Raw genomic sequence first — 18335 nt, 5'->3', positions numbered from 1 at the left:
CAGTTAATGATCCATATACATTGGATGCAACACAGCTGATCCAATGAAGCTGTGGAAGTAAATGTAAAATATTGTCTCAGATACTTAACATTTGTTGTGTGAAAAGCACCAATAAAACACTGCTAGAAAAATTAACTCCGAAGATGGGCAAAATAAAGGTTGGACACCAGGCCTAAATAAAGCATTTTGTTTTCCCCCCTATTGAATACAAAAAGTTATTATTCTTTTGGAGGAGAAGCGTTAAGAGCAAAGAAGATTTTACAATCTTATAAGGAATAATTGTAGCTTCATAAAGATCTGAAATGTAAATTGGAGTAACAGAAAACATTCATAAACATGCATATAGAGAAGCCCCCCCCCCCCCCCCCCCCCACACACACACACACACTAAATTCTGCTGAGATATGTGGCTGGTCTGCTTGGAAGAATATGGGAACATGAATGTTTGGAGATTAAAAAGTCTAAACCCTTTTAGTTAATCAAGCTGTTGGCAGTGAAGGATTTGTTTCAACAAACAGAAATGTGAATCAATATTGCCAGGAATTTTGTAACATGTGCTGCACCCTCCTTTTCCAAGGGTTGTTCAAAGTACCTTTAGTGTGCAAACTTTTCCACATAAGGATAGCCATCACCTGCTCAGTGAGTGAGTGAGTGAAGTATGCTCGTTGTTATGGAGAATCTGTGATGTTATCTTTGTTGCATTTGCCTCCTGTATCCCCTCTTCCATCAACTAATCCATAATAATAGAACGTTTACCTTCTCTATTTTGTTGACTCAAAAGAAACTGCTCAGTTTGTCTTCTCACTAGTTATTTTTAAGGTGTACTGGAGCCCCTCTACTATGTGGGGCGACATCAGATAATAAAAGTGACTGTTCTTTTTATGATAAATGAGTGGCTTCCTCCCTTTTCTCTCAAGAGTAAAAGTTAGAGAAAGACTGTTGAAAGATGAAGGACTTCGGAGCAGCCCTGAAATAGTCAAAGACATCACTCATAGAAGACTGCAACAAATACCAGTTCATTGTATCTCCCTCCCATCAGAATCTCCAGCTGTTAATACAGTTGGTAAGCCCAGTGCAGTTAACCAGCCAGTCTTTGTTCAGTCTACTGACCCTGTAGACAGTGCCAACGCAGTGACAAAAGAGGACAAAAACGGCGCAGTTGGTAATCGTGTACCAGGCAATACCAACCTTTCAGCAACAAGAGCTGAAGAGACAAATGAGACTGAGTTTGGAAGAAGATGTGTTTACAGTCCTGAATCAAAACTGAATGAGTCTGGCAGCACCAGAGACTTGTTGAAAAGCCGTAAAGCTGTTCTACCTTCTCAGGTTCGCAAGCAGGAGAAGGGTCTGGAAGAAACTGTCTGCGACACGAGGGTCGTGCAGGAGGAAGGTGAAAAGCCACATTTTCAGGGGCCGTCAACAATTGACTGGTATAAACCTAAGGATGCGAATCAAAGGAGAGAGAGAGCTTTGTTTGTTCAGGAAAAACCTGGGGCGCATTCTCATGCAGATGCTGGAAGAGGAAAAGACCAAATCAAAGAAGCAGCTCTTGAAAAATATAAACTGAAATATTCTATTCTAGATAACTTAGGGGCAAAGAAGGCAGACATCCAAAACAGTGAAGAACTTCAAGGCAGCACTACAAATCTACTTAGTGGCGATACTGGTAGCGTGGACACGAGGGTGTCTGTATCCAAACTTCGAAGAGTCTACATGGAGACGGCCAATGCCAGCAGAAACCAGGACCTGTAGGTGGTACTTTGAATGCTGATTTGTTTTGCTCAACTATTGTGCATTTGCACTGATAACAACTTAGAAATTGAACTTGCTTTCGCTTGCAGCTGTTACTTTGTGAAAAGTAGTGATGTGAGACGTTAACATTACGATTTGCTTGTTGCTGGCCTGTGCAAGTTATGATGCTGTGTAGTTGCTAAGTTTGCTAACTACCATGCATGATATAAGCATGTGGTATGATGTAATCTGTTGAAGGGCTATTTCTCTGGGGTTCTTTTACAATTTTCTATTTTTTTCCTTTCCCTCGCTTGCTGTCTTTCGCTCTTGTCTTTCTCTCCTGTGCGTCTTCTTTTCTATGCAAAAGTGAAGCTAATGTCGACTTAGTGACATCAGGCCTTGACTTGGCCACCCCTGCTGAGATGGCGAAGGCCCATCATAGGCCACGACGTTACATTTCCTTTGGTGAGAATAGGAAGACCTCTGAGAGGTTTAGAACACAGCCTATAACTACAGCAGAGCGACAAGAGACAGCTAGGTAGGCTGGTATATGGGTATTCATTTTACTGAATGTTTTTGCAATGCCCAATAATTTCTCCTCTTGTAGTTTTTTTTTTAAAAGCAGTCAAATTTGCAGTAGAATCCCATGAGGCTAATTTTGTTTGTGGCGATGACGATAATCAGGCATGCAATTGTGACTTTCACTCTAATTCTGTAATTGATGAGAAATATAAGGTTGAAGAGTATTGGTCAGGACTTTTGAACGTACAAACTGCATACTACTTTATCACTGTCCTGGAAGAGAACATTTTCATTTTGTTTTCCTTTACATTTATGTTATGTTTTTGTTCACTTTTGAGTGTGGAATAAAAATAGTATAATCAACCAAATGTTAAACATCTATTTGCTTGAGTGCAAAACAACTTTTTTTTTTTGGTGTGTAGGTATTGTAGCAATCAAATAATTCTTCTGAAATTACATTTGGACTAAATGTCATAAAGATCCAGCAACAGATTTAAACTATTAGAGATGCCAACATTATAAACTTACCAATGGAGCTTTAATTAACTCTTCACACCACATCCGAACAGTATCTTTTAAATATATAAAATAACAAATTAAGTAATGGAGATCAACCCTAACTTTCATTCAATGTGGTAAGACAATTCAAAGAAAAATTATCCATTCCTAATTTGGAAATTTCTGGCATGCTGTTCTGCATTAACGTATTTGTGGGTGCTTCAAGCAGAATTCTGACCCACAATTTTCATCAAAGTAACTTGTTAATCTTTATCTTGTAGGCCAGGGCCAATTGCAGAATTGGAATCGACTGAAGGCAAGTATTGGTTCTTCTTTTTACTTGGTAACATGTACCTGCACTTGCGTCGCAAGTGAATGTGAGACTAGGCGCGTTTTAATTTATGTGGATGAATTGGAATGTAGAAAATACAGGCGTGTATATTGTACATTGCATTTATGCTGTATATTATACATCTAGTGTATGAATTATTATGTCAGGACATTTATATGTTGTTTAGGATGTTTGAGCCAGGATTTTCAAATCGTAATAATTTCAATGGTGATTGTAGCTCCAAAGCAGGGGCGAATTCAGGCTTCATTTTCATTCAGGCTGCTTTGCTTATGAGCACTTCAAACACTTTATTGCCAAATTTCCCGAACTAGTTGCTGTTGTAGAGAATTTCACTGCAATGACTAGAATTATGCCACCTTGGTTTGTAGTAACACAGGGAAAATTATCATTGTGATAAAGAAGGAGTAGAAACAATAAGGTCCAGTTAGAAATTGTTTCTAATGCTTGCTTATACACTTCAGAAAAGAAAAAGGTGACCTGTTCCTTGACAAACCTCATCTCTTTATTTTGATATGTCTCAAAAGTTTTCTTTCATTGTTATGGCTGTAATATTAACAAATATAGGGCTGAGTCTTAACTCCCAAAATCCTGTGGGTTCAGTTGTGTCAGAGATTATACACTGAAGGACTATGTCCATAAAGTAAGTACCTTTTACTTCACTGCTTGTTAGCCAGGAGAAGCAGGAGCATTTGCTCCCAGCCCAACAAGCTAAGACATTCCTCCCCTTTCCCGGCATCCTCCAACCATTATTTATCATCTTCCTTGACCGCCTGCCCTCTGGTCCATCTTTCTCACTCCACCACGTAACTGTGCTTGTAGACTACCGCCTTGTGAAACCGGCTTCCCACCTCCTGTCAACCCGGCTGCCTGGGACCTAACAGAATTATCGTGGAATGGTTACAACACAAAAGGAGGCCATTCGGCCCATTGTGCCCTTGCCAGAAAAGGAGCTCCGCAGCTAAGACCTGCTGGATATTTAGAAACTCCATTCTTCCTGTTTTCCCCAAAAAACAACAGTCCCTCTTTGTTGAAGTTGCCTCTGCACTAAAACCCAGGCCATAATTCTCTTCTTGCTGTGCACATTTGGTGGTGGTTGTAATTATACATCTATGGAAACGATTGAGGTCATTTCCTCCTCTCCCTCCACTGCACTGAACAATTTTCAGATTCATGTTTCTTAATCTAATTCCAACCCTAACTAGCTGTACTTTTCATTTGCAGTTGATGAAGAGAAGTTGGATGAACGAGCAAAAATGAGTGTGTCTGCAAAGAGGTCACTTTTCCGTGTATGTAATTTGTTTTTATTGGTAATGTATAGTACTGTGAAGAAATGCAGCTGATCTCACATGAGATTCCAGGAACATCTGGTTTTATGTCCGATATGTGACATAATGCAAATATGATTTTTGTATTTCTTACCTCCCGTCAGCTGCCTTACTCACTTGTTTTTAAACTAGAGTTTTATCATAGCCCCTTGCTTTCTGTCAAAAATGCTAGCCCGTTGAAAAATTACAAAATCTGTTACTATGCGATTTCAATTTATAATTTTTGGTGTTAGGAGATGGAAAAAGCAAGAAAGGAAATGGATGCAACTCTCGCCACCAAATCTCGTTCCAGAAATTCAGCAGTGGAACGAAGGCTGCGTCGTATGCAAGATCGTTCCCGTACCCAACCTGTTACAACTGAAGAAGTAGTTATTGCATCCAGGTAAATTTGAAAAGATGCAAATGTTTAATTTATTTTGTTACCTCTGTAGAAAAGTTTATTTTTTCCTCTCTCTTTTGCCCTCCCCCTCCCTCTACTGAGGTGTTAAAGGTTGGGATCCAGCCTAGATGTGGAGCAGCTCGGAAACGCCCAGAAACATGGTGGATATTTCACACACCTGTTGTCCAGCATGACAATGGTTAAGGGCATGACCAAAGGAAAGGGCACTTTATTCATTAATTACAGAAAATATATTTATCTTAAAAATTGATAAAGCCGGCGCTTTAAACATTGGCTGCAATTCTCCTGCCATTGGGATTCACTGATTCCGCCAGCAGCGCACCCCCACCCGGTGGCGTGGGGTGGCTTCATTGGGCAATCCCATTGACAAGCGGCAGGCGTATAGAATCATGTCACCGCTACATGACGCAGCGCTGAGAATTACGCGGCTGGGGGAATGGATGTTTCCCGCCCATTGTCTGTGTATTTAGTCCACATTGCAGACTGTATCTGCCACCCTGCAAAAATAATGTGGTGGAATTCTCCCAAACCCTCGCCGGTGTGTTTAGTGTGGTTGGGTGGGGGAAGAATTCAACGGGAGGCCCAAGATTCGGTCTAGCATTTGTGAATTTACAGTGAGATCTTCTACAAACATTCCAGATACAAAGTCTTTTGTGCCTTTCTACTATTCTTGCGTGGTGCCTTGTGGACATGCTTTGGATAAACATAAGGTGAGTTACCCGCCCCAGAATTCTCAGTCTCTGTAGCCACAGTATTTATGTGGCTGATGCAGCTCAGTTTCTGGTCAATGGTAACTCCCAGGAAGTTGACAGTGGGGGGATTCAGCAAGAGTAATGCCACTGAATGTCAAAGGAAATGGTTAGTTTCCCTCTTTTTGGAGATTGCCTGGCCACTTGTGTGACATGAATGTCACTTGACATTTATTAACCCTAGCTGAATGTTAGCTGGTGTTGCTACAAATGGACACAGACTGCTTCCGCATCTGAGGAATTGCAAACGATACTGAACATTATGTAATCATCAATGGACATCTCCACTTCTGACCTTTATGATGGAGGGAAGGTCATTGATGAAATAGCTAAATATGGTTGGGCCGAGGACACTATCCCCAAGAACTTATACAGTGATGTTGTGGAAGTGAGATGATGGTTTTCAATAAACCACAACCATGTCCCTTTGTGCTAAGCATGAGTCCACCCAATAGAATATTTTCCCCTGATACGTGCTGACTTCAGTTTTTCCTTCAAGCCACATCCGGTCAAAAACTGCCTTGGTGCCAAGGGCAGTCACTTACCTCTGGAATTCCGCTCTTCCGTCCATGTTTGGACCCAAGGCTGCAATGAGATTAGGAGCCAACTGACCTTGATGGAATACTGTAACCTGCTCAGTTTGCTGTATTGTTGATTGATAGTACTGTTATCTATATATTCCATCACTGATGATAGAGAGGAGGCTAATGGTGTGACAATTGGCTGGATTGGATTTGTCCTGATTTTTGTGGACCGGACATAGCGAAGCAATTTTCCACATTGCCGGTTACAAACCAATGTTGTTATTGTACTGGAACATCCTGGCTAGAAGCTAGTCCTGGAACATAGGTCTTCAGTACTATTACCAAGATATTGTCAGGGTACATAGCTTTTTTCAGTATCCAGTGCCTTCAACAATTTCCTGATATCATGTGGAGTGAACCGAAATGGCTGAAGATTGGTATCTGTGATTCTGGGACCTCAGGAAGAGACTTGTGATGGAACATGCACCCGGAACTTTGTTTGAAGATTGCAAACGCTTCAGCCTTTCCCTTCGCACTGACATGCTGGGCTCTCTCCCATCATTGACGATGGTGATTTTGCTGAAGCCTGTTAGTTGTTCAATTGTCCGCTGTCATTCACAATTGGATGTGGCAGGACTGCAGAGCTGTGACCTGATCCATTGGTTGTGGGATTGCTTAGCCCGCTCTATCACATGCTGCTTCCGAGTTGTGCTATTTATGATGCTACTTTTGAGAATCTCTTGTTTATTTGCAGCCCAACAAACAAGGGCACAAAGCCTTGGTTGGCAATTGTCTGACAAATAGTAGCAATGACTCTTTGGGACGGGGTGCAAGAACGAAACAAGCAGGTCTTTTTTTCAATGAAGTAGCTCTAAAATGACACTCCTGCCAATAAGTCAACTTACCGGCAGACCAGGTAGTCACATACCTGAGCCAAGAAAGCTCCCACTACTTCAGGTCATTGTTGATTAACCCGATGGCTGGGCTCACTGAGAAAAATTGGAGGGGTCACTTGGGCACTGGTTTCTTTGCAGCATCTCCACCTAACTTAGTGTCCTGATGCGTCAAGATGGTCCTAGATGGACAAGAAGTGGGAAGATTACCAAGGAACCATAGAATGTTACAGCACTGAAACAGCCCATTCGGCTCACAAATTCTGCACCAGTGCTTTTCTCCACAAGAACACCTGGTCAAGAGTCACTCCCGCTTTCTCTTTAACCTGTATTATTGCTCTTTTCTTTTTAAGCATTTACCTTTTTTAAGCTATTAACTTTTTAATTGTGACGGAGAATTCCACAATTCCACTGAATTTTCTAGCAAGCATTCTTTTCCCTAATTTTGTTTGCCATCATCATTGTTTAAAAAGTGCACAGATTACGAGAACGAGAAGGTTATGTTGAACACTAGTTCAGCCCCAGTTGGAGCCTTGTGTCCAGTTCTGGGTGGGGCAATTTAGAAGGATGTGAAGGCATGGGAGAGAGTGCAGAAAAGATTCCAAATAATAGTTGCAGGGATGAGGGACTTTAGTTTTGAAGATAGATTGGAAAATTTAGGACTGTTTTCTTTGGAGAAAAGAAGGCTGAGAGGAGATTTGATGGAGGTTTATCATAGAATTTACAGTGCAGAAGGAGGCCATTCGGCCCATCGAGTCTGCACCGGCTCTTGCAAAGAGCACCCTACCCAAGGTCAACACCTCCACCCTATCCCCATAACCCAGTAACCCCACCCAACACTAAGGGCAATTTTGGACACTAAGGGCAATTTATCATGGTCAATCCACCTAACCTGCACATCTTTGGACTGTGGGAGGAAACCGGAGCACCCGGAGGAAACCCACGCGCACACGGGGAGGATGTGCAGACTCCGCACAGACAGTGACCCAAGCCGGAATTGAACCTGGGACCCTGGAGCTGTGAAGCAATTGTGCTATCCACAATGCTACCGTGCTGCCCAGGTATTCAAATTCATGAGGGGTTTGGACGAAGAAGGTTGGGGGAAACTGTCCTCACTCATGCAAGGATAGGGAACGAGAGTGCATGGATTTAAAGTAATTGGTGAAAACAAGTAAATGCGACATGAGAACCTTTTTCAAGCAGCGAGTGGTTCAGGCCTGAAATGTGCTGCCTCAGTGTGATGGAGGCAGGTTCAATCGAGACATTCAAAAGGGAATCAGACGTTTATCTGAAAAGGAAGAATATGCAGGGTTGCAGGGAGAAAGTGACAGCACGGAGAGCCGGTGCAGACACGAAAGGCCAATGACCAGCTCCTGCGCTGTAACACCTCTGATTCTTATATTTATGTTCTGTGACCAACTCACTGACCAGTGGCAAAAGGCTGTCACAGTTTATATTAATCTTCAAGTTCATAGAATTTACAGTGCAGAAGGAGGCCATTCGGCCTATCGGGCAATTCAGCATGGCCAGTCCACCTAACCCGCACATCTTTGGGTTGTGGGAGGAAACCGGAGCACCCGGAGGAAACCCACGCAGACAAGGGGAGAACATGCAGACTCCGCACAGACAATGAACCAAGCCGGGAATCGAACCTGGGACCCTGGAGCTGTGAAGCAACTGTGATAACCACTATGCTACCGTGCTGCTCCCAAGTTCTCTTTTGAGATCTTCTCAGCTCTGGTGACCTACCTTCTTAAATTTTTGTTCATAATCGTAACCCCTCATCCCTGGTACCATCCTAATGATGGTAATGCAGGTTCAATGATTAATGCTCCTAAAAAGTGATGGTCTGCTGCCATTGGACACATTTTCAGAGGAGCAGCACTTTCCAGTGATCTCAACCCAGTAAAATTCAGGCTCTCCTCTCCAACCCATCTATGGTCTTAATAAAAACCCTTGCCTTCGCAACTAGACATCGCACTATGATCATGAACTTCAGCATCAGGGTGGTACCTATTCCCTATTGTTCTACAAGGTAACTGAACACCAAGCATTCATTGCACCCAATAATTTCAGTGATTTACGATAGTGATAAACTATTAAACTGGGGTGTAATGTGCCTTCCATTTTGGGGCCGGTTTTGTATTCAATGCATCACACCTGACTTAGTGTCTAAGCAGGCAGGCAAATATAGCTGAACTTTTTTTTAATAGCAATCTGTCATTTAAGGAGTAGCTGATGAACATGCATGGAGGCTCCTTGAATTGTTCTTAAAGTGTAGCTGGTATTGGAGTTTGTGCAGTCAGTATTGACCCAAGTGTAAATGTAGTCCATTGTCACGTGAAGACTTATTTTCATGCATTTTTAGATTAACTGTCTTCTGAGTGCATCTTCCCAAAAGGGCTATTCCAGGATTTAAGTGCCTGTTAGATATTTGCCACTGTGTGCTTTGAAAGACAGATTAGTATGCATTATTCTTGAAAGGAAAAGTACCCAAATAGCATTCTAGCTTTTCTCACATTTCCCCTTTTCCCACCCCAGTGTATTCACTTGAGGGACTTATCGGGGTATGTGGAGATGATAATCGTGTTATTTGGAAAGCCTAGCTCTGGGTGACGTCTGTTAGAACTAGGATGAGTAATTGTTTTTTCTTTCTATTTTGTCTGCTTGTATCCTGGTAAATTTGCTTCTTTGCTTAATTCTTTTCTCTTCTACATGCTTTGATCTGTTTTTCCCTGTTTCTAGTGAACCCACCCCTGTCTCCCATACGGTGACTGCCAACACAGTCATGGCAAGAACTTCTAGCCCCACTCTAATAAACTCCAGTTCACAATCAATCAGGTACTTTACAATTTGCATGTCCCGCTAAGTGGATGGCTATGCCAGTTTTAAAAATTGGTGATCATTTGGTTCTAAAAGCATTATCTTGTGCTCTTTCAAAGTTAATCATGTACCTTTTAAGCTAACTTAATATTTTTGTTTATTGATTAGGATCTAGTTCTGATACAAGCCACTTTAGAAAGATCTTGTCAGAGGTTCTTCAACTGAGTTGTATGAAGTAAAAGTGTATTTAATTAAGAAAAAAATAATTAAACTCTTTAGCTTAATATATGTGTGTACGCAGGTAGTGCACCAATATAAATCTTTTGATTTGTATGCCCTAAATTTAACATAAGAAATGTGAACATGGATCACAGAAGGATTCGGGTGGATCGGTCGGAAATTCACAATCTCAATACTTGTCAGTTTTCTTTTTGTTTCCCTCCAAAATCCTCATTCTTTTCTGGTTTGGCCGAAGCTTCTCTTAAATCATTGCAGAACTTCTCTCCTTCCTGGCCCTGCTTACTTTTGAGCTGAACATCAAGGTTTCTCGGGCACGTTTTCAGGGGCAACTGTTTGTTATTATTTTCTCTTCTCTTTCCCAATCCCATTCGCCCCAGTGTTAATGAGAACTATTCTTCTGTGATGATGGGAATCATTGGTGTAATCCAGTACTCTATCATCTTGGAGAAAACCACATTGGGAAGATATTTTTGTTACTAATACATACTCGGTCATTATTTTCTCAAATTTGCAAATTTGTCTAATTGGGTTACCGTTGTCAGAATTTGTTTCCAGCTTAATAAAAAAAAATTCCATAATATTCTGCAACTAACTCACGTGAAACTTGCAAGTTTTGATGTCCAAAGAGGAACCATTGGAACTCGTCAACAGCAACTTGTAAAAGTTGATTTAACTCTTCTGTCACTGACTTATAAAAAGTGTTGAACAACAAATAGGCAATTTGTGATCAGCCTTGCACGGGAAATTGGGAAAACCGATTGTTCCTGGGTTGTCTGTGCAACAGAACCCGAAAACTAAATTATTTAGGGCAGCCTCAAATTCAATTTTGGAACCCCCTGTCAATAAAGTGTGAAACAGCACTTCTGAGGTGGAATGTAGAGCACAAATTGTGAAATAACTAATTATCAAGCCACACAATATTGTCTGTGGCTAAAGAAATTAAACAGCACCACCTGCTGGTTTGGGCAATTATTTGCACTTTATCAATGTAGTTTTGCCAGTTTCAAATGCTGATAAAATAGAATTCCAGGGATTTGGTTACAGGATTCACAAACCTATTGGCCTTAGCTTTTCATCTCATTTTGTGTGATGAACGTTCAAAGGAATGCTACTGGGTATTTGTTAATTTTGTGTGTAAGCGAGTTCTGAACCCATCATAAGCTTTTGTTATGGGCCAGTGTTTAAAGAATCCCAAAGTGTATCATGGAGTTCACCTGACCCACAACTTTTAATAGATTGTGGTATGGGGAGCATATGGCTTACTCTATAGGTATGGTACAGCAGAAAATAGACCAGTGATTTTTAAAACAAAATAATGTTTATTTTATGAACTCAAGTTAACCTTTTTAAAACAAACAGTGAATATCTTAGCAACCAGTAAATCAAATACACCCTCCAAAGAATACAACACTAAATAACCTGTATGCTGTCCTTTTTACCATCCAAAAGACTTAACAAACATTCAAACAGGAGCACATTAGATTTGTATTCAATACTGAGACCTTTTTACAATCAATTCTGAGTTCTCCAAATGATCCATAGATAGTCTCTGGATGGCATAAATCAACAGCAGTGCAGCTCACTTTTAACTTCAGATTCAGCTCACTGAAAAACACAGACACACCCCAGCTCTTCTCAAATTGAAACTAAAAAAGCAGAAGTAGAGCTCAGCTCCACCCACACTCTGACATCACTGCAGTAACATGAGCAGCTCCTTTTCTTAAAGGTACATTTCTTAAACACTCATTTCTTAAAGGGTACTCTCACATGACACTTTGTAAGTCGATATGTTTAAGCTGAGCTACTTCAACCCTGCCATCCAGAGCATCCAAGTATACAAGCGTGCCTTGTGTTTTGATTGAAATATGCATGCCTTTTTTTCTAGGCTGGGTTTAAAATGCAATTGCAGAATTTAATATTGCATTTTAACGACATCTATGCTTTCAGTTGGTGATGAGGAACTTTCTGCAACTCGGGATATTTAAGAAGAAAGTACAATGCTATCATGTGTGCATAATATAACATTTTAGAAGGGGAGATTAAAAGGGATGATTGTGACCTGCTCTGGTCCAAATTCAAAACTTGGGAAGGCTCCATACAATTGCCCGTTCTTTAGTTCATTCCTTGAGATTCTCTCAACATTTTAAGTTGTTTTCTGGCCTTCGCTAACAATGTGCTTGGACCTTCATCCGTAGGCATGAGAAAGTAAGAGGTGATTTTCTTCTCCTCTAGAGGGAAGGATCTCTTGGGACCCAAATCAGGAAACCGCCACTTTGTGGCACAGTCCTTGATGCACAATTAATGCTGGATTGGGTTATTTGCAGCAGGAAAGCGGAGAAAGTTTCCACCTACTTTCATTCCGACTTAGTTACGAAATAAAATAAACCAGCTGTAATTAATGCTAAGGATTCCAATGGTCTTGACAGATAAAATTGAGTCCTCCACTGTCGATCGGATGTTCATATTACTTGAGGCTAGTTTTTTAAAAATTCATTTTACGGATGTGGGCGTTGATGGCCAGGCCAGCATTTATTGACCCACCCTAGTTTTCAGTCAACCTACATTGAGGCATGTTGTCTTACATATTCAAGTAAAGTTGAAATTTTCTGAAACAGTGAGATACTCCATGGCTCTCGACATAAAAAGTTCCCAATCTCATGCAGAGCTTTCCCACAAGGAGAGGGGAAGCTATTTCTAGGCCATATTTGTCTTCTGTTAGCCTGCTTGCTGTATCATTGGCAGAAGCTCAAAAGCCCCCCACTCGATGGGATGCAGTTAACCTATATTGTGGTTATGAATTTGATAGGCCAATACTTCAAGCAATTGTAAGCTTAAATGTGTAATATTAAACCAAAGTTTCAAAAAGGACCCCTAATTGTACTGCACATTGCAATTCCGTAGCTTTATAATTCTGCCAACGTTAAGCCACTTTTTAAAAATCCAGGCAAAGCGACTTTTGTTTAGCAGTTACCATGTTTCTCTCAAATGCCCCAAAGTGTTTTACAGGCAAACACATGTAATGTTTTAAACAAATATTGTCACGAAAACCATCATGAAATTTTGCCATAATTACTATCCCATTCCTCCAGCTACCTAAATCGTATAGTGTAGGACTTCAGTGTTAAAAGTTCTCATTGCTCAAGTTCTCATTGAACAAAATTGAAACATTTTAGTCTCCCAGTAGGTACCTGCGCACCAACTATGGTGCTGAGGCTACAAGATCTTGCCCACCTCCCAGACGCACACCCCCCCCCCCCCCCCCCCCCCCGGCTCTGTGGCAAAATACTGGCCAGAATTCTCTGACCATTGGGATTCCCTTTTCCTGCTGGCAGCGCACTCTGCCCGCTGGTTTCCCGGTGGCGTGGAGTGGCTTCAATGGGAAATCCCATTGACCAGTGGCGGGAAGAAAGAATTCCATCACCAGCGAAAGGCGTGTTGCCAAGAAACACGCGGTTGGACTGGAGAATCCCCCCCCCCCCCACTATCTGCTTTTTGCTCGTATTAGCTCCATTTTCCATTGATTTAAAATGTTTCATGATTGAATGGATGCCAGCTGGATATTATACCACCTTTTACTGAGCATCTCAGCATTAGGATTGACAGCGTAAATTAAATATTTGCTTGGATGCTGCTTCATTTACTAGTTATTTTACCATACATCCACAGTGCATTTTTTCATTACCTGATTGCGATGATGTCTGGTCAATCAGTTTCCATAAATCTGACACATCTTGTCTTGAGCTGGTGTGTAAGCATGGGATTCCATCCCCCCCCTCCTGTATGGTTGCCATTACATTCTGTAAAGCGGATATTTAAATGTAATATTTAAGAGCTTTTGCCTTTAAATGGCAGCGAACGGTAACAATATTATTTGTTAGAAATGTGTAACTGAAAAATACAGGTTTGCATTTAAGCTTTGATTTTAACCACTCATTACAAGCTAGCAGTATACTTTCATCAAAACCTAGTTAATTAGAGTCGAACCCTTTCACGCTTTAGCTGTCGGTGTTTGTACAGAAACCCAAACTTGCATAATTTAGAGTATGAACCTATGCAAAAGAATCAGTTAATTAATTGTGCATTCGTGTTCTAAGTAGCCAGTGCAATACTGTAATGAATTTCAACCATCCTAAAGACTTTGTAAAGTCTTTAGCATTTCAGTTTGTTTTTGTCTGGATCTTTCTAATGGTTTGAATTGTTCAGATTACCTACTGATACTTGCAATTATTTTTGAAAACCTATATATCTGGAATGAAGTATAATATTTACCTTGTCCTTAATGATTTGATTTAAAAAGAGATTTTGAAATAACAGGCAGCTGCCGGCATTTTAAATGATGAATTGTAAAGCTCTAATTTTAGAGAGACATTTTGGGGACAGGGACTGACTAAGTGTACTGCAAAATGATGACCTAAATATCAAACCAATGCATTTCCTAGACTACAAGCATCTGCACAGTATACTGCAGGAGAACAGAAGGCGAGTGAAACCAAAACATTGACAGATCAAGGCCAGCCTGAAGAGCCAGACATCTCCACACTGAGCCTGGCAGAAAAGATGGCTTTATTCAACCGCCTTTCGCATCCTGTGACCAAAGTAAAAGCAGCAAGGAGCAGAAGCGATACTAAACAAAGACGGTCAAATTCTCGATTTCAGACTCAACCAATTACACTGTGTGAAGTTGAAGAGGTACGTGTTTGAAAATTACAGTGACATCTAGTGTTCTTAAGCTTATCGACTTTCCCGGCAGAAGGTCAGGGCTCGAATATTGTTCAGAAAGAGGATGAATTCTATTCATCTTCCATTGGGAAAGGTAACTGAGCGGTGATGGCAGATTGGCAGTGCAGTTTATTTGGTAATGCTGCCTTTGAAAGGTCCATGCTGAGAGTGTGAAAATTAGATGTATTTGAATTAGATGCTGCACCTTAATGTTGATGAAGGGGATTAGGCTTTCCTGACTCTCTCACATGCTTCTTGAACCTAGTAACTGGCAACAAAGATGGGGATAATACAGTTGCTTGGCTGAATATTTTCACTTTGCAAATTGGAGCCCGGCTGTCTGCAAGCTAAATGCAAATTGCAAGATATTGGGCTGCAAACAAACACCAAGGAAAATGTCTCCGGAGCATATAACGGGACGGAGTGAAGGAAGAGAAACTAATAAAGTGAGGTAGTGTTTATATAGCTCCAAGTCTGGCTCTATTGATAAGAAACTAGACCTTCAATTGCTGTAAATTTGTCTGATAATCTGTAAATGGGAATTCATGTGATGCAGTTGTATAGGATTACAGTGGTGTAACACTACCAGATTGATTTTGTGCTTGGAGCAAGCGGTGACATGTTATGTAATGGAACTTGGATTTCATGCAGAATAGAAGTATGCCTTTTATAAGCTTAAAATATGTCTACGCATGAATTGATTCTTAAAATAAGCAGAAACATTGTACCAAAAGAACAAGATGCTGCATTGACCTTGGGTGTGGCTTTTTGACCTGGAAGACCAGAATTCTATTCCATGGTAGCCAAATCTGAGGCCATTTCAGACAGTAAAACACATGCAGAAACCTTTCTACCAGATCTAAGTAATTATAGACACCCTGATTCAGATGGTCAGATGAACACTTGAACGGTTGGATTCATGTCCTGGAGCTTATTTGAATTACTCCTCCAGGTCACAAAATAATTTGTAACTTTTTTTTGAAAGCGCTATTGAGGAGATTTCGTAGTTTGGGTACATTCTATGAGAGAGAACTTGACTAAGGGGAAAAGGTTTTCTGGAGGTTTGGTGACCCACGTTCTTCATGTTTTGTTAAATACATAGTTGTCGTTACTAGTGTTCCTCCAGAGAGTAATATCAGATTGGCTGCACATTCTGAAATGTCGCCCATTAAGAGCAGAAAGTAGACATTGATTATCCAAGGGTCTGATTTGTAAACTTCTGCATGAATTTCTCATTAACAGCATCAGAGGTGTCAGCCTTGGCTCCATGGTAGCACTGCTGCCTCTGAGACAGAAATATTGGGGAACGCAGGGTTTAGTGAGGGAGAGGAACTGAAGTAGATCAATATTAGTAGAGAAATGGGGTTGGGGAAATTGATGGGATTGAAGGCTGATGAATCTCCAGGGCCTGATAATCTACATCCCAGAGTACTTAAAGAAGTGGCTCTAGGAATAGACTCTGGATCAGTTCCTGCAGATTGGAGGGTGGCTAATGTAACTCCACTATTTAAAAAGGGAGGTAGAGAGAAAACAGGGAATTGCAGACCAATAAGCCTGACATGAGTAGTTGGGGAAAATTCTAGAATCCATTGTCAAAGATTTTATAGCAGCGCACTTAGAAAATAGTGACAGGATCGGGCAGAGTCAGCATGGATTTATGAAGGGGAAATCATGCTTGACACATTGGAATATTGTGTGCTGTTCCAGATTCCTGATCTGAGGAAGGATGTTCTTGCTCTAGAGGGAGTGCAGTGATACCAGACTGATTCCTGGGAAGGCGGGACTGACTTAAGAGGCGAGATTGAATTGGTTAGATATGTATACACTGGAGTTCAGAGGAATGAGGGGTGACCTCACAGAAACCAATAAAACTCTAACAGGACTGGATAGGGTCGATGCAGGAAGGATATTCTCGATGGTGGGTGCGTCCAAAACCAGGGATCACAGTCTGAGGATACGAGGTAAACCATTTAGGACAGAGTGAGGAGAAATTTCTTCACCCAGACAGTGGTTGTAGTTGAAGGCCAAAACTTTGTATGTTTTCAAGAAGCAGTTAGATAATAGTACTTGGGGTGAAAGCACTTAGGGCGAAAGGGATCAAAGGATATGGGGGGAAACACGATTAGGCTGTTGAGTTGGATGATCAGCCATAATTCTAATGAATGAGGTCAAATGGCCTCCTCCTGTTCCTATTTTCTATGTTTCCATGTAGAACGTCATATTTCCATGGCCCACGCCATACTTACACACCTCTGCTAGGCTGGCACTCCTTTGTAGTACTGGAAGAATGCTGCACTGTTGGGGATAACATTTTTCTGATGGGACATTAAACTGAGACTGCATTTGTCCTTCATGGGTAGGTAATGGCCCACAATGTCCTGGTTCCCGAGCATTGCATCTCCTCTAAACTTTGACCCTTGCATCTTAAACCTATGTCCCCTAGTAATTGGCTCTTCCACCCTGGGAAAAAGCTACTGATGATCCTCTCTGTCTATGCCTTAATTTTGGAGACTTCTATCAGGTCGCCCCTCGACCTCCAGACTAGGGGCTGGTTTAGCACAGGGCTAAATAGCTGGCTTTTAAAGCAGACCAAGGCAGGCCAGCAGCACGGTTCAATTCCCATACCAGCCTCCCCGAACAGGTGCCGGAATGTGGCGGCTAGGGGCTTTTCACAGTAACTTCATATGAAGCCTACTTGTGACAATAAGCGATTTTCATTTCATTTCATCTCTCCTCATAGCTAATGCCCTCCATACCAGACAACATACTGGTAAACCTATTCTGTACCCTCTCCAAAACCTCCACATCCTTCTGGTAGTGTGGCGACCAGAATTGGAACATTATATTCCAAGTGTGGCCTGACTATAGGGCAGCACGGTAGCACAGTGGGTAGCACTGTTGCTTCACAGCTCCAGGGTCCCAGGTTCGATTCCCATCTTGAATCACTGTCTGTGTGGAGTCTGCACGTTCTCCCCGTGTCTGCGTGGATTTCCTCCGGGTGCTCCGATTTCCTCCGACAAGTCCCGAAAGGCGGGCTGTGTGGTGAATTGGACATTCTGAATTCTCCCTTTGTGTACCCGAACAGGCGCTGGAATGTGGCAACTAGGGGCTTTCCACAGTAATTTCATTGCAGTGTTAATTATTTGTAACAATAAAGATTATTATTATTATTATTATACTAAGGTTCCATACAGCTGCAGGATGACTTGCCAAATTTCATACTCCATGCCCAGCCCATGAAGGCAAGCATGCTGTATGCCTTCTTGACTACCTTCTCCACCTGTGCTGCCGCATTCAGTGACCTGTGGACATGCACTCCTTCTGCCTGTCAATACTCTTTAGGGTTCTGCCATTTACTGCATATTTCCCACCTGCATGTGGCCTTCCAAAATGGTTTGATTCCCGGCTTGGGTCACTGTCTGTGCGTTCTCCCCGTGTCTGGTTTGGGTTCCTCAGGGTGCTCTGGTTTTTGCCCACAAGTCCCGAAAGACGTGCTTGTTAGTTGAATTGGACATTCTGAATTCTCCCTCGGTGTACCCGAACAGGCGCCAGAGTGTGG

At 41.6% G+C, this 18335-nt stretch overlaps 1 protein-coding gene across 14 annotated transcripts in view; it reads left to right on the top strand.

Annotated features, from left to right (window-relative positions):
• Positions 1-18335, top strand: part of svila (supervillin a) — a 433091-nt gene that overhangs the window by 269717 nt on the left and 145039 nt on the right. For 7 of the 14 annotated variants that reach the window (XM_072508365.1, XM_072508366.1, XM_072508367.1 and 4 more), the window contains 7 exons: positions 918-1748; positions 2099-2269; positions 3033-3067; positions 4325-4389; positions 4662-4810; positions 9740-9835; positions 14497-14746. In XM_072508365.1, coding sequence (XP_072364466.1) covers positions 918-1748; positions 2099-2269; positions 3033-3067; positions 4325-4389; positions 4662-4810; positions 9740-9835; positions 14497-14746 — 1597 coding nt within the window. The remainder of the gene's footprint in view (positions 1-917; positions 1749-2098; positions 2270-3032; positions 3068-4324; positions 4390-4661; positions 4811-9739; positions 9836-14496; positions 14747-18335) is intronic. The other 7 variants (XM_072508362.1, XM_072508373.1, XM_072508369.1 and 4 more) reach the window with 4 other exon arrangements.

Source organism: Scyliorhinus torazame, chromosome 6 (genome assembly GCF_047496885.1).
Source record: "Scyliorhinus torazame isolate Kashiwa2021f chromosome 6, sScyTor2.1, whole genome shotgun sequence".
Lineage (NCBI taxonomy): Eukaryota > Metazoa > Chordata > Chondrichthyes > Carcharhiniformes > Scyliorhinidae > Scyliorhinus > Scyliorhinus torazame.
The sequence above is the reverse complement of the archived record's forward strand: the minus strand, read 5'-3'. Positions and strand labels throughout refer to the sequence as shown.